Here is a 25,135-nt window from a genome sequence, read left to right on the forward strand (position 1 = left end):
AAGCACTAAAATAAACTGCTCTGAAACGTACCACAAAAGGAAGTTAGGACTTCCTTGTGGGGGTATAGCCCATTAGTAGAGCACTTGCGTCACATGAGCACAAGGCCTAGACTCAATCCACAGCAGCCAGAAAGATCTTCCTTGTATCCACAGTGAGGGGTCTCTATTCTTTCTGATGAACTATGGTTAGCTTTTCTCATTAGGGATAAAACTGCAGTTCTGTCTGAACTCAGGTGGACAGACTGAAGAATTTATAGAACATGCATCCCCATAACTTACTAGCAATGCAAAATTAAATTTTTTTCCAATTTCCTTACTGTATTTTTTCTTTAAATTTCTCTATCAATGTACTGGTCTTAAAAAAAAAAAAAGTAGTAAAAATAGGCTGGGCCCAGTGGCCCACATCTGTAACCCCAGCAGCTCAGGAGGCTAAGGCAAGAGGATCACAATATGAGGCTAGCCTCAGAAACTTAGTGAGGCCCTAAGTAACTTAGCAAGACCCTGTCTCAAAATAAAAAAATAAAAAGGGCTGGGAATGTGGTTCAGTGGTAAAGCGCTAATGGGTTCAATCCCTGGTACTAAAAAAAAAAAAAAAAAGTAGTAAAAATAAGATAAAATTCATATAGAGCAGCCAGAAATAAAACAAACATGCTAAAATGCATTGATTAATTATCAACTTCTTAATTTTGATGACCATACCATGGTGATGCAAGATGTTAACAGAGGAAATGGAGTGAAGGGTAAGTGTATTATTTTTGCAGTTTTTACGTAAGTCCAGAACTCTTCCAAAACCAACGCTTAAAAATGCATCAGTCACTTGGGCAGTTTATTTAATTAAAGTGCTTTGAGAATACAGTCTTCTTTTTACAAAGAATATTTGCACTTTAAAGATCCATGATGCTTGGTCTTTCCAAATTGTTTGTGTTTTAGAACTGTATATCCTCTGGAGAAACTGTTGAGTTAAATTGATCAAATTGCTGGAAAATAACACACACACACACACACACACACACACACACACATTTTCAAAGTAAGGTGAGCCAAGAGTTGAGGAAATCCGAAAAGAAATATGACTGGCATTCCCACTGCAGCTCAAAAAGTGAGGCTCTCTAATCTACACAGTAGTTTACACCATGTTCTATGGTGCTATGGTGTTTTATGCCACATTGCAATTTTTTTCCAATGGGAAATGTGTGCAGAATTAGCAGAACATAGATGGTTACTGCAAGAAAGAACCTTCGAGGGCATGCAGTGTCAGGGGCCTAACACCTCTAGGCTCAGGAACAGAATGTCAGTGAGTGAAGGCGAGTGACGAGTAGATGACAGATTGGTGGCACTGAGTCAAACCTGAAAAAGGGAGACATACCCTCCCCAAAGGGATTCCAAATTGCACTAAAAACTTAAGTAAAACAAGACAAAGCACTCCCACCAGATAATAAAACAGATTTACTAGTCATCACTTACAAATCATGATTCGGCTCCTTTCATTTTCCAGATGAGGAAACTAAGGCCCAGAGAGGTAGAATGTGTTCAAAGTCACATAGCACTTTTAGGACAAGAAGAGAACAGAATCTAGTTCACCTTTAGGGTCTAAGACTTCATAGACAACTCTAGGGTGATGGGAAAGAGAGCTTACTGATATTGGCCCTTAGTCAAGGGCAAAGGGTAATACAATAACAATGGATGTATGTAGAAGTTCACCTCCTGGACTCTGAGCTGCTTACAAACATCCATTCATTTATCCTGGATCCTTCGTGTGAAATACGTAGGTGGTGAATTTTCATATCATATGGGGAAGAACAAAGACGTAGCTGGTACAGAACCTTCAGCATCAGGAATGTGTAGCCAGCTAAGGCAAGTATTATCACGGTCTCCCTCCTCCTTTATTACTCTTGACACCTTTCTTGTGCAAACACTTCATACTTTAAGCAATTTCAATTTTATATTAAAACAAGCACTTGGGGATAAAAAGAACCAAAAGTTTCTCTAGTAGAAATGGGACCCTCTCCCATTCATTCCTCCAGATAGGTACTGACTATGTACTGTGATGATAGATACTGTTTTAAGCACTGGTCTTCATTTGCTTGGCCAATACTAACCCAACTGGGTCTGAATGCTGCTCCAGAATTAACTGGAATATGTGAACAGATACCACTATAATCTCCTTATTTTCATGGTTTATTTCCATTCAAATCCAATGGGAAATATTTGCATATAGATTCTGGAGATCCTCTCAACTCTCATTTAATAATATTTTCAATATTCTATATTTGTGGCTGCTAATCTGAGTCTACCTGCAACACACCTTATAATGGAACTATGTCAGAACAGATGAACCCAAGACCCACATGTTAAGAAGCAGTATTGGGAAGAGGGAAAAGGAAAATTAGATGATGTGACGGAAGAATTTACATTAACCAGTCAATAACAATAAGTAAGGTAGCATACTATGTTTCTTTTTTATCATTAGTCCCAGAATTAATGTAGAATTATAGAATATAATAAGATTACTTCCTATTCCCCATTTTTATAAGAAAGAGAAAGGTGACATTCATTCTTCCAATAAATATTCAGTGGTTTCCTAGCAAATACACCAGGCACTGAGGATACAGCACTGAATAAGACATGGTCAAAACTAAATTCCAGAAAAAACAGTCAAACATCATCATATTAAGTCATAAAGTAAATACAAACCAAACTCCTAGAACTTCCACAGTAGTCAAAGAATGGATATTCATAACATTTGGTGACACTGCAAAGACTAGAAGTACTTCCTGAACTATAAAATAAAACTAAATCGCATCCAACAATATTACATTTTAACTTCACGTTATTATTTACTTTGCTCTGTCTATGCACAAAATACCACCGGGCACTACAAAACAAAAATCTATGCTCACAACTTCATGTGTGGGGAAGTCATTAGAAAGACAGGCTAACCCATAGGAAACTGCTGATAAGAACTCTTTCAAAAGGAACAGTTTTTATGGCTCAGGCTACTGTGAGAAGTTACATAAGAATAATAGAAATGTCAAAAAGCAGAAAAAAATAATTTCCAATTGACATTATAAATTAAATGAAATCAAAGGGAAGAAAGAAGAAAAGGAGAATGAACCAGGGACTTGAAGATAGTCCCTGAGGATGAACCCTGAGGTGGGTGGACAACATTCCAGAGGGGTGAGCAAAGGGATGGAGGCAAGATCCAGAACTTGGTGCTGGGAGACAGGGAGTAGATGAGCTGAGCGGAAGCTGAGGAACTTGGCATGAGGTGAAGGTTGGGGAAATGGATACGGGGTGGCTTTCCACCAACTTACGGAACTTCTAATAAATGAGGAGTTTGGAAGCATTGGTATTCTTCTCTGAAATTAAAAAAAAAAAATCTACATGTGGATCATTCAATTTATTGTCACATTCCATTAACCTTTGGCCAATTCATTTGATAAAGAGGAATTTAACCAAAGTAATGATAAAACCTTGATGGAATTCAGATGAACTGCACTTAGAAGCAGAAAGACTGAGGTCATTATATTAGGCAAGAAGAACAATATTACAGTGTCAAATAAGATAGTCTAACTAGAACAGAGCCCTTTGGCATGGACCTCAGAAAAAGGACACCTTCCTCTTCTTTACCCCCCATCTGACAGTCTTGGCTGTTTTTCTACTAAAGACAGTTCTTGTCTGTAAAGATAATGAAAGAAATCAAGAAGTGAGGACTTTGCCCCAGCCGAGCACCAGTAACTACAGAACGTTGGTTTGAAAAAAAAAAAAAATCTCTTTATAAATGCAATAAAGAACAGGGCACAATGGCGTACATCTATCATCCTAGTCTCAGGAGGCTGAGGCAGGGGGATCACAAGTTCAAAGCCAGCCTCAGCAACTTAGTGAGGTCCTAAGCAAGTTAGTGAGATCCTATCTCAAAATAAAATATAAAAAGGGCTAGGGATGTGGTCCAGTGTTTAAGCACCCATGGGTTCAATCCCTGATACAAAAATAAATAAATAAATAAATAAATAAATATAAGGAAGCCACAGAGAATACAGACCACCTCAAGTGTCCTAAATAGGATAATAAAATTTCCTAAGAGAAGTATTCATGTTATCTCAAGTGTAGCATACACATGAATATACATTTGAATGGCCTACTCTCCACTGATATGAGTTTGTACATTTGGGAATATGAATTCTTATGGTTGGACCACTGGGATATGGTCAGAAGGAGCAACAGCACAGAAAAGACCTGGTTTCCACTTGTCTACTGGGTGGCCTTGGGAATGTCCCCAGACCTCTCTGGTTATTAGTTTCCTCATTTACAAAAAGTTAAAAATAACAATATCCCTATGGCAAGCTGATAGTTGGGATTAAATACAGCAAAGCCCCTTTTAAAATTATCAATGGATATGGAAACTTAAGTTGTTATTATTATGATTCCTGGTATACATATTTTCATTATATTACCACTTCAATTTGTTTATGTTAAATCATGTCTCTCTTCATTCTTTGAATCACTTATGAAAAATACTAGGCAGAAAATAAAGAATAAGTTTTGATTTCAATGTCAAATTCGTCATTTCCATTTTTAAGCCTATCAAGGCTTATTCTTTTAAAAAAATTTTTTTAGATGTTGATGGACCTTTATTCTATTCATTTATTTATATGCAGTGCCTCACACATGCTAAGCAAGCAGCTATACCCTTGAGCCACAACCCTAACCCCTAAGAAGGCTTATTCTTAGCCTTTTTAGAACTTTTTAGTTAATCCTCAAAACAGCCCTATGAGGTAGGTAGTACAGTATCTCTAAACTTACAGATGAAGAAACTGAGGCATTAAAAATGTAAGCAAGTTGGCCAAGATCTCATATCTAGCAATAACAACCATAAAAGCAAACCCTTTCCTGGTGGTTACCCTAGGTAGCACCATTCTGAGGGCTTTCCATGCATTATCTAATACAGTAGTCCTAATACATCTGTAAGGTGGATACCATTACCATACCCGCTTGACAAACGAGGAAAATACAGTGCAGAGAAATTAAGTCATTTGTCCAGATCACACAACTGGTACGTGGCAGAGATTTGAAGCCAAGCAGAGCTCTCCCTGTTCTTCTAATGCTACGCCAACCCTCTTTCATTGGTGGTATTTATCCAGCACTCTGTGTGTCTAAGTGAATTTTCTAGATAAATGTTAACTTCCTTAATACATACAGATACATACTTCTTTCAAATTAATTAACTTCCAATCTTTTGGCAAAATACACTAAATACTGTGTGTAACTTTCTCCTGAAGGCTTAGGGTCAATGTTCCAGTTGCTGAGCCTTATCTATTCTATTATCTATTATTTTTAATTTGTATAGAAGGTTTTTTTTTACAGTCTCTTTTCTTGATACAAACCAGCCAGTTATTGTTTTGTCACTCTGACCCTGCTGACTACTTTGAAACTAGAATATGCTATGTCGAATAAAAATAATCTGAATATGAGATTTAATAAGCTGAGTACATGACCTTTATTATAATAACTGTTATACTTTTAGCTGAGGAGAAAACATAAAAATATGAGCAATTGTTTTGCTAAATGAGAAATAATGCTAATACTGCTCATATTCACGTTTTGGGTTTATTTTTTTTTTTAATCTTGATACCTGTCAGGTATATCATGAGGTCACTTTCCTCTGAAAGGTTGAATCTTCCAAAACTGGAAGACTCATTCCCAAGTCCAAGCCACACACACCATCCTCAAGCTAACATTTTCTATTCTCTCCTTCTGCTTTATTTTTCCCTGATTACTTATTTCTTTCCCCTAAGTAGAACATACTACAAATAGTTAACTTTTACGTGAGACATCCTCTGTACCCACTAGTGTTCTAAGAATCCTATCTGTGTTAATTCATCCAGTGTTCACAACCACTACATTTTTACAGGTGAGGAAACAGGTGCAAAAATTAAGGAACTCATCTGAGGTCTCCACTTTATAATAGTGGAGGAGCTAGAATTTGAACCCAGGCACTCTGGCTAAAGAATCTGGGCCCTGTGAACTCTGCTCCAATTCCCTGAGAACAGTGGCGAGAAAGATGCCTTTGTTCTGTTCATAAATGAAAACCCAAGTGCTAATTTATTAACTGTCTACAAGAACTTCTAGCTCCTCTCTGCTACCCAAGTGCTCAATTCAGTTCACTATGCCTTCAGCCTCAAAGTTTGGCTCCAACAGGCAGACTAACTTCCAGACCCTTCTTTCACTTTCTAAATTACTCTACTGGTTACACTTTCTTTTGACCTACCAGCTGAGGAGCTGGCATGAAGCCCTGGACCCACCATATGGTCAATATATACTTACTGAATGAATGAGTATCTTACCTATATCAGAGCAGTTGCCATATACAAAAGTTCTTGGTCAAGTGGTATAATGACATGATGTGGTCCGAGAAATTGCTCTTGACAGAATCAAAAGATTTCTACCTTTTGTGAACTGACCATGGAATTAGCACAAATTCCAATAAGGTACTATGCACCTGGTATAGATTATTCACATTTCATCTTTAAAACAATCCTATGAGGTAGGTGCTATGATTGGCCCATTGTACTCATGAAAAAGATGACTAGAAACTAAGTAACTTGTTATGGGCCACAGAGCTAAAATATGGGAGCTAGGACTCAAACCATTGTAGTATTGACTCCAAAACACAGGTCTTGGAAAGCATACTGCACTGTCATTCTCTCTTTAATAATCTTATGGGATGTATGATGGAATCTTACAGCTACCATCACATATGGCATGAAACTGTAGACTGTGAATTGAAATAGTTTCCACCTACCAAGGGACTTGAAATTAGAGTAAAACCTATAAACAGAACATTCTTCTTTTGTAAGCAAAAGTTTCATTGGCCAGAAGTGATCCTGATTTTTCTGAAACTACCTGTCATGAGAAAACAACTCCTCGTTTTTTGGAGATTCATTCATTTAGTGACTATTTATGGAGTACCTGTCACTTGCCTGGTGATACAACGATGGCAAGTAAGACAAACAGTTCTGCCTTCACAGACACGGCTCAAAGGAAGAAGCAGAAAAGTAATTAGGCGACACACAGAAAATGCTTGGGGGATGAGAGCAGTAGCGCGGGGACTTGGGGGTCTGTTTCAGGCTGCTTGAATGACAGGTTAAAAAATGAGGCAGGAGAAAACATGGCACATTCTGGCAACAACCAAGCTAAAGGAAGGTCTGAGAACTAGATTTAGGGTAATGGGGAATAACTGCATGACTTCAAGCAGGGAAGGGAGACACCCTGATTTTTTTGTTTTGCTTTTTGGTGCTGGGGATTGAACCCTGGGCCTTGTGCATGCAAGGCAAGCACTCAACCAACTGAGCTACATCCTCAGCTCCTGATAACCTGATTTTTAAAATATCAGTCTAATGACGGGAAGAAAAATGAATTAGATAGGGACACACTAAAATCGGGGGAGACAGTTGTCAAATACTGTAACCAATGGATTAGTGGAATTTGTTAGATAGGAAGAATGGAGATGCAGGAACTGATTCAACATCTATTAAGAAGGTATATCCTTAATTAAAAAAATTGAGAGAGATGTCGAAGAAGAGGCATTGTCACAGATGCTGCCCAGGATGTGGTTTTAGGGAACTGAGCAGATGATGGGGTCAAAGATAGGGAATCCCAGGGCAGTAGCAGGCTGGTGGGGGGTGGGCCGAGATGCCATGTAGGTTGGTGGAGCTAACTGGCAGTCGGATCTTGGAGTCTGGGGCATAGGAGAGCAGGCTAGGCTGGAGGCAGAGGCTTTCTAGTCATCAGCAGAGAGATGGTGCCTGAAAACACAGCAAGTGGAAGGGCTCACCCAGACTGAGCAAAAAAGCCCAGGGGCAAAGAGCAGCAGCATGTGAAGGGAAGGCAGAAAAGGAATGTTCATAAAGGAGATCAGACTGAGCTTCCAGAGGCATGGGAGCAGAGTGAAACAGACACACTCAGACTCCATTTAACCAGAGTAACTCCTTGATCCAACGTTGTGGATGGCTCTTTCTGCCCGTCCATCCGTCCAACACAAACCCATCTGCTTTGAGGAAACTGGCTATCGTGACTCCCCTTCCCAAGCCAGCCCGCATTCTCTTCCCCGCCCCCCGTGGAGTGAAGCTGGCTCCCGAGGCTGCGGGCCGCTCCACCCGGACCTGAGTGACTCCCTGGAGACCCTGCTACAAACCGCACGCCGGCACAGCGGAGCACCTGCTCCCGCCCCACTCACCACGCGGGAGGGACGGTCCCTCCTTCAGGACAATCTCCAAACCGTCGTCATCTTTGATACTGCTGCTACCCGCTGCTTCGGGTCCCACCCTCCCCCTAGCTCTCTCCGGGTCCCCTCAACCTCTGGAGCACCTCAGCCCGCTGCACCGTTGGTTTTTCAATCAAATCCTCCTTCTTGCCACCAACCGGCGCTGGCTGAACCAATGCCGAGGCATCTTCCTTCACCTTGCCGAGCGCCTCAGCCAATCTGGAAGGGCCATGCTGCAACGTGCAGAGCGCCATAGCGACGGGTGACGCCTGCCAGAGTTGCCCTAGCAGCCAAAGAACGCTCAGGATCCAGCCCCAAGCTGCAGGCACAAGGTGGCAAGAATTGCTTAGCACTCTACTGCAGTCTTTGCCTGGACATTGAACAATCTATGAACAGGTCTCCCAATCTGTGCAGATTTTCCTAGACTTCTGATGCCTAATCTTTAGGAACTGAAATAAAATGGGTAGGAAAGAGCAATCTGGGGGTATTTCGGGAAATGCTGTGGACTCAAAATCAAATTGATTCTCTCCCAAAGCAAAGATCTAATTTGAAAAGGAAATCAATGCAACATGCTACTCATATGGCACAAAAACATTCTCAGTTGAGCATGCTGCATCTCGGGCAATGAGAAAATGGTGCTGTGAAAATAAATGACCTAGGATTCAAGAGGTCTTTATGTTACAACTACCACTAGTTCATCTTATGTCCTTGGGCAAGTCACTTCGCCTTGTGATATCTACAGATTCTTAAAGAAAAATTCAACTGCATTAAATAAAGCAATAAAAGGATACAAACAGCATGGAGCTTTAAGTATCAAATTTATTGAGTGCTAAATTTTGTCCCAGATATATTCCAAGTTATTTCCTCATATTATTTCACCCACTCGTCATATCCTTTTTCATCCTAGAACTGTAAACAAATTGCCTGAAGAGCCCAAAGTGACAGAGCTAGTAAGTGATGGAGACAGTAGAACCTATGCTGTGACTGTCTAGAGTCCTGTCTTAACCACAAGGATGCTCCCTTGACAATTTATTCAGGTATAGCCCTACCTCAATCCTACCTTAACATCCCTCAAAATGAACATTAAGTGTATCAGCACTTGACAAAATCTCCCAACCTTGATTTAAAATGAATATGGTGCACCCTTACCTAATATTTCTCTGATTTTAATAATAAGTGAACCCAAAGATACATCAGTACTTCAGGTTGTGTATTGTGAAAGTATTCTTATTAAAGAAAATAAAAAGAAAAACAAAAGGGAAAAATCCTATTTCAGGAACATAGAAAAGGGATGAAAGCCAAATCCAGGTGAATATACCAGAATTCAGCTTCAGGGGACATAAAACAATCAGGATTAATGCTGCTCTTCAAAAATGGATACACTATTTATTTCAGTGTCTTTTCTGATTCTGCTTTTTCTCTTCATCTAAAGTATACTGGGAGGTAAGAGGCAGAAACCCCTTATTTTCCTTCCTCTCCTACCCCATGTATCAAGCTGAGAAAGCTATGCCACTCTTGGAGTACAAAGTCAAGACAATAACCAACAACTAATTAAGTAGACTTTTATTGCTCTTTCAACTTCAGTAACATCTACAAAAAAATAGTTTTCTTCTAACAATTATGAAACAAATTTGAAAGGCAGGATCATTCACATTATAGACTTGGGTAGAGACTTGTACTTCATAAAAATGAAATATAACAGTTCTACAATTTAATGTTTAATTTACTTTGGATTTTATTATAAAAGAAAATATCACTGTAATTATAAAAGTCATAAAAATTGTTAACTGTACTGTGAAATTACACCAAGGTATCAAATATTACACAAATGAACAATAAAATTCAATTTTTAAATGTAGTAAACACTGGAAGATGCCCTCCCTTCTGCAAAAACAAAAACTTTGATAAAGCAACAAAAGCCACAGCACAAAAACCAATCAATGTGCAAAAAATTATGATTAAAAAAAACCTGGGGCTTAACAAGTACTCTAAATATGAGCTAATTAAACTTAATTTTAAAGATAATCTTTAGATGATTCCATTTCCAACTGTTTTCCTGTAATTGACACTTATTTTACTTTCTAAAGTTGGAAAAGAGACTTTCCATTAAAATTGCCAAATCTTAAAATTTGAACACCACTTTAAACCTTGAATGTCTTTAAAGTCTTTTTAAATTTACTTTCTAAAAATAAATAATTGTTGGAATAAACAACAGGGCATTTCACATATTTGCACTGCATAAGATAACAATGATGTGATCTACATAAATAAATTTAAAATATTGCTATTTAATATAAACATTTTGAATTACAATGTTATATCCATGACTTACATATCCAAAATCTGAGCACTTTAAAAACAGGATTCACCAACTGTTGAGCACATTTACAGAACTCATGTACATGACATAATCCTCTAACTAGCAAGCTCTGGTGGTATACCTCAATTTCAGAGACCATTTTTCTTCTTACAGAATTTTGAACCTGCCTTTGTGAAAGGAAAAAGTTAGAAAGCTATTTTATTCACACAGAGTATGTGGAAGAAACAGAAATGTTTTTTGGATGTAGAAAACAAAAGTTATTAAGTCTGAGTGGTAAACAAATCTTTATAAATACATGCATTAGCACATAAAAATTATATCCTACATGTTTTACAGAAGACTTGGCAAATATGAACATTGGTACGCCATATCTTTAAACAACCTAAGAGATTTAAGATTGATAATATCACACACATACACACACAACACACTCACTCAATACACTTTTGAAAGACTGTGCTTCATTTCGACATACCTAGTATTATTAAAAAATATATAGAATCATCCTTTTATCATAAGGAAGTTTAGTTCATTGTTTTCTCAAAAGCTGCTATTTTAGATTGAAACAGCCATCAGAAGAAAGTAAATTTCAAATGGTCAACATCAGAATTTATTATAGTCTTTGTAAACAGACATCTATAAATAAATAAAAATATGGTGGAGAAAAGAATATCCTGAGGCGGCTCTATGGCCAGGGTATTCAGTAGCACTAAGCTCTATTCTGAAAATCAAGGCATCTAAGAAAGTGCAGGGCTGTTTATTTGAATTTATTTTGTAAATGGAATATGTACAGGTTTAACTATTTTGCACCTTGAGGTAAATCAGTACATAGCAATTAGCACTGCTCATATACACCTATTTAAGGCAACATTTAAAAATCAATATATATAGTAAATTATATCTTTCACTGTCTTACAATGAATGCTATCCATGATTGTAATTTTCAAAAAGTGGAAGAAATACCATAACCACTTAAAACAAGCAGTCAATTACTTAAACATGAGTTTACCTTCGATCTTCAATGGAGGAGTAGTCATATCATATCATTTTGCAAGTCAAGTAGTCAAAAGCAAGCAGAAACCAATAAGGAATCAGAAACACCTTAAAATATTTTGAACACAGAGAATTTTGCAAGTCATGGTTTTTCTGGCACTGGACAATTACTATACATAATTAAATAAAATCACAGAAACACTATATCCCAGGTAGTTTTCAGTTTAAATTTTAAAATCACTTCCTGTAAAATAAGTACAGTTGCTAACCCTTTGATGTCCAAACACAAGGAAATGATGTGAGGAAATCCTCTAGTTTAGATACATCAGGGTATTTTTAAAAATAGCAGCAGATACCGGGACTTTGGAAATGACTATGCTGCTATGAATGGAAAGGAACCACTGAAATGGAAGCTCATAACAATAATCAGCACCATGGGTAATACTCTCCATCAATTGCCAAGAGTCTAAAACTCTTTTTAGGCAGTACCAAATGATGCCATCTACAATTTCTAAAGAAAAAGCAGCTAGATTTCCAACATCTCATCTGAGGCAGAAGTTGAATCTATTATAAACTCTGACAAAACAGTCTCAGATGGGGAAATTACAATAGTTATTATTTAGTTCAGAATGGATCTAAACACCTCAGAATTGCTAAAATACCAGCTTTTGGCATTTCTCATGATCTTCTATAAGATCAATTACTCATACTTTTATACTTTCATTATAAATGAATAAAGGGAACATTGGAATTACATTAAATTTTTCATCCTAATATTCATGTCACCATCTTCAGTATTTCTATGGCTTCTCAATATTTACTTGGATTTTGTAAATTATTCTCTTGCCAAATCAGTTTCACAACCCCATTCATCCAGTCCTACAGGCTTCACAAGAAAAACATTTATTTATTTTGTGTGGAGCTAAGAGTATATAAAAGATAGCTAAAACAACTTTCTAGAAGTTAAAAAGGCAGCTCAGAAAAACTAAGTAACAAACACTAACACAAAATAGGAAGAATGCCATCAATCTGAGCTATACATAAAATGTCTAATTTCCTTTTAAAATAGAAATATGGCAGTGCTTTATATCAAAGATGTAAAATCTGTCAACTGTTTTTAGATAATAAACATAAATGCAAGTGAGCACCAAGTATTTACATTAATGATTTACTCTCTATGTATTACCTTTTCAAATGTTTTTATAATATTTAAGTATCGTATCAATTAAAATAAATAAAATATTTTTAAATGAAATTGTGTTTAACCACCTATTAAATACAATCTATGCAATAGAAAGAATAACAGAAAGTAAAAGGTCAGCCTTAATAATTAATACTGATCACAAACCCATTCCAGAGAATTCTGACTCCTGATTATTTAATCATACTACTTATAAGCAAGAACTTGAACCTGATACAAACTAAACTACTTTAAGAGAGCAATGGTAAAGAATAGAGTGGAAATTGTGAATTTTTAAAAAGTACAGCTATTCAGAAAATAATTTCTACAAAGGTAGCAAAATTTAATTACTGCAAACTGGTATTTTATAGTTTCTAAAATTCATGAAGTTACCAATGGTGCAGGTGCTATTACAAATCATTTGCAATTTTACTTGACTGTCAGAAAGGAACCCTAGATATTAAATTTTAAGCTTTAAAAAAAATTCCTAAAATATAAAGGTTAAAAACTATAGTTTCCTTTCTAGAAAGTTCCCGCTTGACCTCTATGGTCAAGAAAATTCCATCACTTGTGATACATGATGGACTCTACATAAATGAAATGCACGGAGAAGCCATGGCACAGTACTTTATCATAGCATGGGCATACACCCTGTTCTTCCTATAAAGCACTAACAAAAGTGAAATAGTCTGAAAATTTTTAGAAACTCAAGTAAAAATTATAAATATATGGACTAAGTACGTATCACTTGAGGTTGATATGAATTGCTGCTGTGAACAAAGAGATTTAAGAAAAGCAGATTGAATGCATTTCCCCACGTCTTTCTATTGCGGAACAGAAAAACTTTCCCCCAACAGAATAAATATTTGAATAAGAACCATGTACCTCACTTCCAAGAGACCATTTCATTATTACACACAATATCCATGGTGCCTATTACAAACTTCAGATTCCACTTCAAAAAACCCAATGGTCATGCATAAATAGCATGACATACAATATTGTTATATATAGTGACATGACATACACACACACACACACACACACACACATTATATATAGAGATATATATATATCTATATATAATTCCTGTTGGTTTAATTCTATAACGAAGTTTCAGCATCCATGTATTTCTTTGACGGTTCATCTTCAAAATTTATTGTCACACTCACAGGTTTTTCTGGACTGTTTAAAACAAAGAATGAGAAAAAATGATTACTGAAAGAACAAAGACTGGATGTTGAAAACATCCAACAATAAGTATCTGTAGTAAACCTTTTGAGATGCTCATTAACACTACTAATTTATGACTTCCTATTATAATTTTACTTTTTTTTTACTGTCAGTAAGTTTAATTTAAAAAACACAGTAAAAATCCTCAAGTTTTTAAAAATTGCATGTTTTTGCTTGCAATTCATATTTTTCTTATAACTAAAGAGAAGTTATTTAAAGTGAGTCTGTGACTACATTTGATTTATGTTTTACTTCATGTGTGAACACAGTTGTAGTACTGACATTTACTTCACTGACAAATCCAGCAATATATAAATCTTTGTTAATATAAGCATCAGTTTCTTACAATAGGTAACAAATTGACAAAACTGTTGCCCCTAAATTTGGTTTACAAATACAAGACCAACACGCCTACTTATATGCATAAATATATGCTTTTTGTTTGTTTGTTTTGGGTACCGGGGATTAAACTCAGGGGTACTTAACCACTGAGCCACATCCCTAGCCTTTTTTTATATTTTACTTAGAGACAGAATGTCTCTGAGTTGCTTAGGGCCTCTCTAAGTTGTTGAGGCTGGCTTTGAACTCATGATCCTCCTGCTTCAGCCTCCAGAGCTGGACGGAATTATAGGCATGTGCCACCATGCCTACATGGCTTATGTGTTCAAGTTAACATCAAACGCTCTGAGACTCCACGTATATGGATTTAAATGATTGATTTTTATTCTAAGACAGGAATATCAGGATTCTGAAAAAAATTTTACTGAAAAGTACAGAAATACACTATGGGTTGCTGCCTTATTCAAAAAGTCTGAAGGAAAGGAGGGCTCCCAAAGATTTTTCTGTTAAATGACATAGCCAAGACATTCTTTATTTTCATGAAGGGAGGAGCAATCCAAATGAAAGGTAAAAGTATAAAAGATATGTTAATATTATTATAAGGCCTTTACGTTTATCATAAAAAAATTGCAATCTGGCCCAAAGGTGCTGACAGGATATAAAAAATAAGTGTCAGTAAAAAGAATATGAGTTCGGGATGATCCAAAATGACAAAGAATTTAACTTTAAAATTTTACAAAAGAAAGAAACAGCTCAGCTTAGAAAGATAGGACTTGAGAAACAATGACTGAAAAGAAAGACATAAGAGAGATAATTACAACAAAGGTTCTAAAGAGAATAGAGAAAGAATGAGAAAAAGCTAATTAATTTTTATCACAAGACAAGAGTTCAGAAAGATAGCAACTAACCAGAAATAGCTACACTGCTTGCATGCCTGGAAATGTTTTGATCTGAAGCCCAGGCAGAATATTCCAACACCCAACACAGCAAGTTATACAAGAGAGACTTTCTGAATATGAGTAGGACAACCTTGTAGGACAATGCCTCATTTCTCCAGAGACCTGAAGAATTCCTGAGGTCTCAGGCCTCCAAGTGAGAGCAAAAAGAGAAAAAAGTGTTCCATAACAAGAAACAACATCAAGGATTCTCTGAGTTTCAATACATGGTCCATTATGAAACTAAATGCTTTTATATCAATGAATTAATTTTCTTTCCAAATATCTTTAGGGAAAACATTTACCTCACCCGAAGAAATGATACACTTAAAAAAAAAAAAAAAAACCAGCAGAGCAAAACAAAATGAAATCGTTTTTCTTTATTCTTGGACCATCACAAAACATGACTCAGGTGGTATTCAATTGGAATGTTTAATCTCTTGTAATTATCTTTCTTTATATAGTTTTGACCTACATATTTTTCCATATTTTACTATAAAATAGCTCAAATTAATTTCAAATGATACAACTATAAATTTAAAAATGAAATTACAAAACACAATCATTATCTACATCTGATTATTGTCACAACAAAATGATGGATGAAAGCAAGAAGGGAGAGAAGTAAAAAGGAAAGAAGAGTGGTTTTGATAAGCAAGAATATAAATTAGGTTAAATGTAATGGTTTTACTGCATCAATATCAGCACGTTAAGTTGAAAACTGCCAAGTTTGAAAAGGCATAAATAATTATAACTACCTCGTGTTAGATCTGGTTACTTTGGCATTCTCAGTATTCATGGAAAGTGCCTTCCACTGTGCAGTTTTGGCCATTTCATCTGATATATTAACAACTGAGGGATCAACACTGAAGAACAAACACACTTTTCGGTTAGTATATGCAAAAGCATTAATACTGTCTTTCTTTTTTATCTATGTCATTATTTGCTTTCATCAACTTAAAATTGAGAAAATCCTTGCCATGCACTTAAACCAAGGCCTACAAAGATATCAGAATTTGGAGGTTCTATTACAAAGTTCCCATGGAGAATTACATCTTCCTTTATAATCAAAATGAAGAGTAAGATGAACTTGGCCTCACAATTTGATTTGGGGCATCAGTAGTACTCCTGCAATGATGCCCTGCAAACATCTTGGTCACAAGTAAATTATTGAAATAATATAAAAGGATATATTAATGTGCTTAGGAGTTAAAAAAAACATAAAATCAATTAGAAAGCCTTTATAATTGGCACAAATTTTAATATCAAATAAATATTACAATATGTAAGGAAAATAATTTTTAAAAACCCTTGTTTTTCATAGCCTTTACAAATCATTAAAAAAAAATTAGAAAAGGTGACACTTCACAATTAAAAATAAACCTCTGAAAATATTTTGACAAAGAAAAACAACTTTATAAATATCACTTTTAGCTGGCATTTACATTTTTGTGTCAAAAGTGTTGTTTTATCAAATGTATCGAAAAAAGAATGCCCATTCATTATAAGGGACAAATGTAATCACATTCTATGGTTCTATGAGTTACTGCAAAAATGACTTCCCGAACCCAAATCCAATGATGATGATATCCATAAATAATTAATTTGAGGCTCAAGGGTATCAGCACAAGTAATATGAAAGTATCATGAATCGTGAAGTTATCAGAAATATATTTGCAAGTCCTTTTTTAATGAAAAGAAATGTTTCATGCAAAAAAAAAAGCTAGAAATGCAAATGTGAAATTAGATCATGTTAAATTAACAATGTGATGGCAGCTGGGTTACAAAAATAATAAATAGTAGTCACTTAAAAGGTGTTATCTTTGTTTATACTTTAAATCAGAAAGTTGTTTCAAATTCAAGATTACAGAAAGTGTGACATGGTCACTGAGAAGTCTCTAGGAATGGCGGCTGTACTTTTTACCAAGACTTCTTTTTCAGAAGTACATAAAATTTAAGCGCCCAGTCACAATGGCAGAGCCATCCAATCTGAAACTTTTGCCTACGCTGAGCAAACAATTTATTCACTTGGTTGTGAATTTCAAATAATGAAAGAAAGGAATTCCTGAAGAAGTTTCCTCCTTCAAGTAAGAACTTTCCCATTAGAAGAAATCAATCTTTTTCAATATAGCATACATTTTACTGAGCCTCAAAATAAAACTAAATGGAAAATTTTTTCTATAAATTTATTGTTATATATTTACATTGTTATATAAATTATTTTCATATTTTATAAGGCTTTAGGTTTTCCAAATGCTTTCATATATTATCTCATTTGATCTTCATGGCAAGTAATCCAGAACTATTTAAGATGTAAAACTCTGGCAAATAAACAGATTAGCCATTTCTTGGCATTCTCAAGGTTCAATTTTTAAGCAAAGCAGAATTATGGTTCATCACTTAAAAGACAAAAGGAAAAACTCAGATATCCATTCTTTTGGTTAAATATCAGACAGTTAAAAATAAAAAAAAAATTTTGAAGCAGGCTAATCAACTGGTCAGAGAGAAACCAATGTGCATTCTAAAACTGAATTCTCTATAAATAGCTTATCAGAAATGGAATAGATATATGGGAAAAGGTATCAATGTGTACATATATACTATAGGTTTTTAATCTTTTAAAACTCCCCCCCCCAAAAAAGTACAAGTTTGCATTTCCCAAACTCTGCATCTTTTGTCCTTAAATTTAAATAAAAAATGGTTCATCAAAATAAAAACTGATGAATTATACAAAAAAAATCTATTAATATGTTTTCCATAATATGAGCCCTCAGACCTTTGAAAACTAGAGAGTGCTATAGGGTCTCTAAACATAGGTATATCTGGAGGGTTACCATATGGATTACAATCGTTTTATTTTCCAGTGCACACTGACTCCATTCCTGATAAAGGGTAGAAAGGAAAAAGCAAAGCTACCAAGAAAATGGAAATAGTCTGAAACTTGTGTACTGATTTAAAATTTCACCAGGATAGAAAGAATAATAGAAGACAAGTAAAATATATTAGCTTGACATGAGCTTTCATGTAAGGCTCTGGTCCAAGTCCAGCTTTTTCTTCGTTTCTGCCTGTAACCTGGTTGGGCAAGGACCAAGAGATTTCCTTTTCAAACTACAGGAAGCTTCCCTTTAGTTGATAAGATACAGATTTTATCATCTTTTTAAAAACAGATATCACTACTTTAAAGAAGCACTACATGACTTACTCATGCACCTGACATGTGTATATAATAACTTTTACAAAACAAAAGTTCCACCTCACCTGTATTTTAGGGCCTTGACTGGAATTTGCAGGAGACTTCCTCCTTCAAATGGAAGGTGCACAGTGTCATCATCATCCTGAAGCATTCGTTCAGCTTCCTTAGAGCACACAAGAAGGGGTTACTTCTCCCAGAATACTCCCAGAAGGGGCAGCTACTAAAGAACACCTTAAAGACTTGGAAACCCAAGCTGAAAACATTATTTAAATACATCAACTGTAACTAAAGACTTCATTTTATAATTATGAACACATACTTGTAGAATAAAGATTAATTTTCAACGGTATAACTTTCATTTCTGAAAGTGAATCACTAATACTATTTGAAAATCACTTTAACTACTTAAGTTTGAGTGCCAGCTATTATATGGTTACATGATGAGTTAAAATTTTGTGAAATCTCATGTCTCTTATCATATTATGAGGTGAATAAAGCCTCATTTGTATAAGGAAGGGTTTTTTAATCTCAGCAATACAGACATTTGAGGCCTAATAATAATAATATTTTTCTTATGGCAGGGGAGATAGGGGTGGGGAGATCTGTATCATATATTTTTCAGTCTCCTAGGCATCATCTACCCATTAGATGGCAGTTTGCAGCCCCTTCAGTTGTGACAACAGAGTATTACAAACACTGATAAATGTCTTCTGGAGGGGAAGCCATTCCAGGGTGAGAACCACCTGCACAGCACACATGGCATCAAATTATGGCATGCTAATAATGGAGGCAGGGGATAAGGCAGCAGGAGAGACTGAAAAAGCATTTATATTCTTCTTCCTTACACAGAAACCCCACTTATTTGGAGGTGGCAATATGCCCTGATTTTTAAAATGAAACAAAGAACTCCTACATTTAACTTCCCAGTAACTCAATGGGGCCACATAGTATAAGTAGGACTTACTGAATGAAATTTTTGGAAAGATTCCTTCCTTAAAACACAATTCCAGGGTAAAGTCTCTACTTTGCCTTTGGTCTTTCCTTCTTCCTGCTGCCTCTAATGCTAACATGACAGCTAGAGTTTAGGAGCCATATTGACCCATGAAGAAAACCTGAGGATGGAAACTACATGATGAGGATGAGAGGAAAGTAACAAGGAATCCCTAATAACTGTGGAGCCATCACACTAGTTTGAGAGTTTTACGTGGGAGAATAAATCCTTGTTTTGTTTTATTTTCCCTATTTTGTGCCACTGGGCCTTATTCTAACTGAACAAAAGTAATAAACAGGCAATTTGACCTAAGTATTTTATAAATAAATTATATAACATTTGGGGAAAAAAAATCACCAAAAGTTAATACATACTTATATATATATAACTTTAAAGAAAATAACTCTTAATTTTAAAATTTTGGAGCCTCATTCAAAGTAATATCCTACTTATAATTCTTGTTGAAAAGTAAACAAAACCAGTAATTTTTCTAATTCTACTTAAGAAAGAGTAACATTTAAAAAATGTATATCTTTCTTATCTTTGCTTCTCAAAATTCTAAAAGGGAAAACTGAGCAAGAAATTAGAATCAACAAAGCTATATGTTCTACATATACAGTCTCTACTTCTTTTTATTAAAGTGACGACCACATTAATAAAAAATAAAACTCAGATTATTAATATTTAAATCTTAGTATACAAATCAACTAGTGGTACATAATAGTACATAGATAAACCTTTAGCTGGATGTGATGGCATATGCCTATAATCCCAGCTACTTGGGAGGCTGGATCCCTTGAGCCCACAAGTTCTCAACCTGGATAACATAGCTGGGCACTACCTTAAACAAAAAAAGACTAAAACTTTATTAAAGTTTTTTAACAAAAAGATATTTATTTAAATCCCCTTTGCTATGTCAGATTATTAAATGCCTTTAAACCTAAAATGTATGCTAAAAATAATATAGTTCATGTATTTAAGGTTAAATCAGATGATAGAGTGATATAGTATTATTTTCTGTTGTCTATGTTTCAATATTGCTAAAAATTCTAATTTTGCTTTTGTAAAATGCACACAGTATGTAACTTTTTAAAAGTATCCATATGTCAGAACAATGAGGGGCAAGAGGGTGAAATGAGTAAGAGCTAGCATTTGGGACACATTACTTAACTTCTCCTGCCTCAGTTTCGTTATTTACAAAATGGGGATGATAACAGTCCCTACTTTATAAGGTTCTTATGAGGATTAAAGATGTTGATTCAAGTAAATAGAGCTCACTGTATGGTACAAAATATTAAAGAAGGGAATGACGTAAATCTATAATTATTGTTTTTTACCTCTTTTTCTTTTTTCTTTTTGTCATCTTCTTTCTTTTTCTTACTTTCTGGCATGAGATCATCAAGCCAACTAAGTTCTCTCTTTGTGAAACACAGGTCCATGAGCTTGCGTACAAACACCAATGCCAGAACCTTAAAAAAGTGGGGAGGAGAGAAAATAGTAACATATAATATGAATTATATAATTTAGAGAGGAAAGAAGTATTTAATAAATCTTCTAAATGACAAGAAATATATTTTGTTTAAGATTATTTCATACATTGTCTTATTGCAAAGAAACTGAGTCATATATATACACATACACACACACACACACACACACACACACCTTTTTGAACTGTCTGCTCAAAATTTAAAAAGTACAAAGGAAGAAAAAAAATTGACATTCTCCTGAGTCACTTGCACTCTGCATAGAACTTATAAAGGTTAGTAAGCATTGTGAATATCATAATAAAAAGATGATTTTTATGACTTTACATGATATTAAGTATTAAAAAAAAAAAAAAAAACTCGCAGTACAGTGCAGCATGCCTGTAATCCCAGAGACTGAGGCCAAGGCAAGGGACTGCAAGTTCAATGTCAGCCTCTGCACCTTAGCAAGACCCTATATCAAAATAAAAATAAAAAGCAAAAAGGGCTGGGGATGAAGCTCAGTGGTAAAGCACCCTTGGGTTCCATCCCCAGTACAGAAGAATCAAAAAAAAAAAAAAAAAAAAACCACCTCCTAAGCAACATGATGGTTAGAGTACCTATTGCCAGCACTAGGTTTTAATTTTTCAAACACATTGCAAAAAAGGACATAAAATTGCTTTTCTTTGACTGTAATAAGCATTTAAACCGCTTGGGTTTCCTCTTCTCTCACTTGTTATCTCCTTTCTTTTGCCTGTATTTTCCTATTGGTTTTTATACCTTCTGTTTATGAATTCATGAGTTCTGTGTAACTGGGATTCAAATCCTCTACCTGCCTTGTGTTACATATATTTCTCCCAGTTCACAATATCATTTTCTTGTTAATCATGCCTTTTATGATATAAAAAAACAATTATCTTCTAGGTATACAAAAATACTCTACTATAATTTTATTTTTTACCATTTAAATCCTGAATTCATTTATATACATGACAGAGTACAAACAAACGTACTTCCAAGAATATAGTTAACTCTTCCAACACCATATACTAAATTTCACCTCTGAAATAATCTGCTTATGATACTCAAGTGATAGCACTGCCATATATTCAGGTAAATTTGTAGATGTGTTAGTTATTAAGTATTCAAAACAAAGAACATGCTATACCTATTGGTTCAGGTCTTATTCTATATCCTTAAATAATGTTGTGAATTGAATTTTGTCCCATACTAAACAAGTTGAAATAATTCCAACTACTTGGGAGTCTGAAGCAGAAGAATTGCAAGTTTGAGGCCAACCTTGCCAATTTTTTGAGAGTCTCTTTCAAAATTAAAGGGGAAAAAATGGGCCAGGGACGTAATTCAATTGTATAGTATTTGCCTAGCCTGTGCAAGGCCCTGGGTTTAATCTCCCTATCCCCACCCCCTGAAAAGGCAAGCTGAAGTCCTAAACCCCGTATCACAGAATATGACCTTATTTAGAAATAGGAATATTGCTTATGTGAGTAAGCTAAGGTCATACTGAAGTAAAGTGGGCTTCTAATACAATCTGAGTGGTGTCCTTGTAAGACAGTCGAGGGACAACGCAGACACACAGGAAGAACCATGACACAACAAAGGCAGACAGGAGTTAATGTGGTTGCAAAATGAGGAATGCCAAAGACTGCCTGCAAACCACCAAAAGCCAGTTAATAGGCAGGTACCAACTCCCCTGGGCTTCCAGAAGGAGTAGGTACTGCCCACACCCTGGACTCAGACAGCTAGTCTCCAGAATTGTGAGACAATACATTTTCGTTTTGAGCTATACAATTTGTAATACATTGTTCCAGTGTCCTGAGGAAACTAATATAAACACTATTGCAAAGCTTCTTTTCTTTAAATTTCTTTTTTTCATTTTAGTTTATTCTTAAATATTTCATGGATTTTAGTTATTATTATGAATAAGATGTTTTCTATTTTTAGCCCTACTACAGAGATAGAAAATATCAATTCATTTTTGTCTTTTTAATTCTAGCCACCTTAACACAATTCTCATTAATTTTATTAAGGGTTTTTAGTCTTTTTAAATTCAATTTAAACCTGCTTATATTTATTTTACATCTTCTTGAATAATAAAAGCAATGCAGGGTACACATCTTCCTTTGAATATAACAAACTATGGTCAAAGTTTTAGAGACACATTGTTATAAAGGTCTCTCTTTTGTTACGTTATATAGATTTTTAGCTCAATTTTCTATCCAAGGTCAAATTTCCAAATATGTAAGGTTATATTAATGCCTTTTAAACATGCAATATAATTGCAATCAGGAAATATTACCTGGATAATTTCTACGGTTTAGTTTTTATAAGGATGTTCATAGCCATGTACATAACCAATTTTTACATGGTATTTATATAAGTCATCTATAGTCTTTATAACTTTTAAACTTCTACATCTGTCAATTTCTGAAAAAGATACATTGAAATATCTTATTAAGGACTCATTCAGGGATGTAGCTCAGTGGCAGTATGGGAGGAGACCCTAGGTTCAATATCCAGCCAGGAAAAAAAAAAAAAAATTTGTTTTAAAGGCATCTGTCAGGCAAGATGGTACATGCTCTAAATCCCAATCAATTGAGAAGCTGAGCCTGCAGGATCATGGGTTCAAGCCCAACCTTGAAGACCTTGCCAAAAAGGGAGAGGGGGAGAGGCAAAGAGAGAAAACCTGTTGTTTTGAATGCTTTGCTTTTTACATCTGTCTATCTCATTTGTTCAACAAAAATGTTCTAAATTCTGAAATTGTTAAAAAAAATACCAAAACAGAGCTCTACAGTACAGAGACTTTAAAAAGTCATTTTTTTAACTGACCAGAAAATTCGCATTGGAAAACATAGCTAGAAACAGTTAGTCCACATTGTCAAACACCCAAGAAACATTAAATGGGCTATTCCTTTTTCCAATAGCAATTATAAATATAAAGAGAATTACAATGAAAATATACATAAACAATCATGTTATTAGATAGTGACCAAAAAAGTCTGGAAAAAACTTACCATCATGGGAAAAACTACCGCGGCAGCTGAAGCCTTTATCACCCATAAAAGAACCAGACAAGTAAGCTGAATGACTGTGAAAATATGGACCTTCCAGAGAGGCACATAGCGGAGGTAGATCAAATCAGGCTGATGCTTGGCAGGCATTCCAAATAACTTTATACGGTCAAAAAACTACATAGAGAATGGAGAAGAAAAAAGAAAGTTTAAACAAAATATCGTTTCTGCTATTTAGGAAAAGAAATTCTACCCAATCTTAGGGTTTTCTGTATTAAATTTAAATGGTATGTTCTGATAATACCAGAGATTACTTTCTTTAACCAAAAATCTCTGGATCCAAGTAGAGAGAAAAATAAATAAATAAAGGCACTCACTTCAACTACTACAATTAACTTAATCAGAAAATTCAAAGCAAAACATTTTAATTTGGGGGGATTAAAATAGTTAGATCAATTCACTGGTCATTTCATCTCTTTAACCTTGTTTTCTAATATGTATGATTAAAACAACAATCTGAATGACTTTTAAGGATCTTTCCATGTATAACAAGGCTTATTTTATAAAAACAACTCAAAGCAACAAGTACTAAATCTTCATTCACTGAAAATGAAACTTTGAGCAAATTCGTTGGTCTTTTTAAGCTTTAAATTCCTTAATCATAAATTGGAAATAAAATGAGTCCTACCACCTCAGAAAACTGTTGTGAAAATCAAGTGAGATAATTAGATTCTTTCTTGACCAATGGGGAGAAGACCCAGGCTAAATTAAAAAAAAAAATGAAGCTGGTGTCTTTGAGAAGTCTTGCCAGCCACCAGTTGGCACCTTAGAACACAGCCTTGGCATGAGAAGAGGTGATCAGGTGAGGCTAACTATGCTGATCTAAATGTTTTCCATTATCATCTGTGCAAACCTGAGTAAGTTTTATGAGCTTGTTCTCCAGGAATTGTTATAAATAAGACAAGAGAAGGGAAATCACTGGCTAAACCTCCTACTTCCTCAGTCCCTCTATTTCTGTTACCTGAATTATGAAATTAGGATGTCTTCCTTTCTCCTTCACAACTATCATTTTGAGGATCACAGGAAATATTTTTTTGTGCCAGGTCTTCAAATCACATTGTGCCATACAAATGGCAGGCTTCACCATTTTTATAGGGAAATTAATACCTACCTTTTCTCCTTAAGTACTGAAA

At 35.1% G+C, this 25,135-nt stretch overlaps 1 protein-coding gene across 4 annotated transcripts in view; it reads right to left on the reverse strand.

Moving 5' to 3' along the window:
* Positions 1-9,811: 9,811 nt before the first annotated feature.
* Positions 9,812-25,135, reverse strand: part of Slc4a7 (solute carrier family 4 member 7) — a 94,888-nt gene continuing 79,564 nt past the window's right edge. For 3 of the 4 annotated variants that reach the window (XM_027932144.2, XM_027932145.2, XM_071619593.1), the window contains 5 exons: positions 23,946-24,119; positions 20,785-20,916; positions 18,522-18,619; positions 16,022-16,129; positions 9,812-13,941 (listed from right to left, as the gene is read on the reverse strand). In XM_027932144.2, the coding sequence (XP_027787945.1) occupies positions 13,860-13,941; positions 16,022-16,129; positions 18,522-18,619; positions 20,785-20,916; positions 23,946-24,119 (594 nt within the window). In that variant the 3' untranslated portion in view covers positions 9,812-13,859. The remainder of the gene's footprint in view (positions 13,942-16,021; positions 16,130-18,521; positions 18,620-20,784; positions 20,917-23,945; positions 24,120-25,135) is intronic. The other variant, XM_071619592.1, reaches the window with a different exon arrangement.

This window comes from Marmota flaviventris, chromosome 1 (assembly GCF_047511675.1).
Source record: "Marmota flaviventris isolate mMarFla1 chromosome 1, mMarFla1.hap1, whole genome shotgun sequence".
Lineage (NCBI taxonomy): Eukaryota > Metazoa > Chordata > Mammalia > Rodentia > Sciuridae > Marmota > Marmota flaviventris.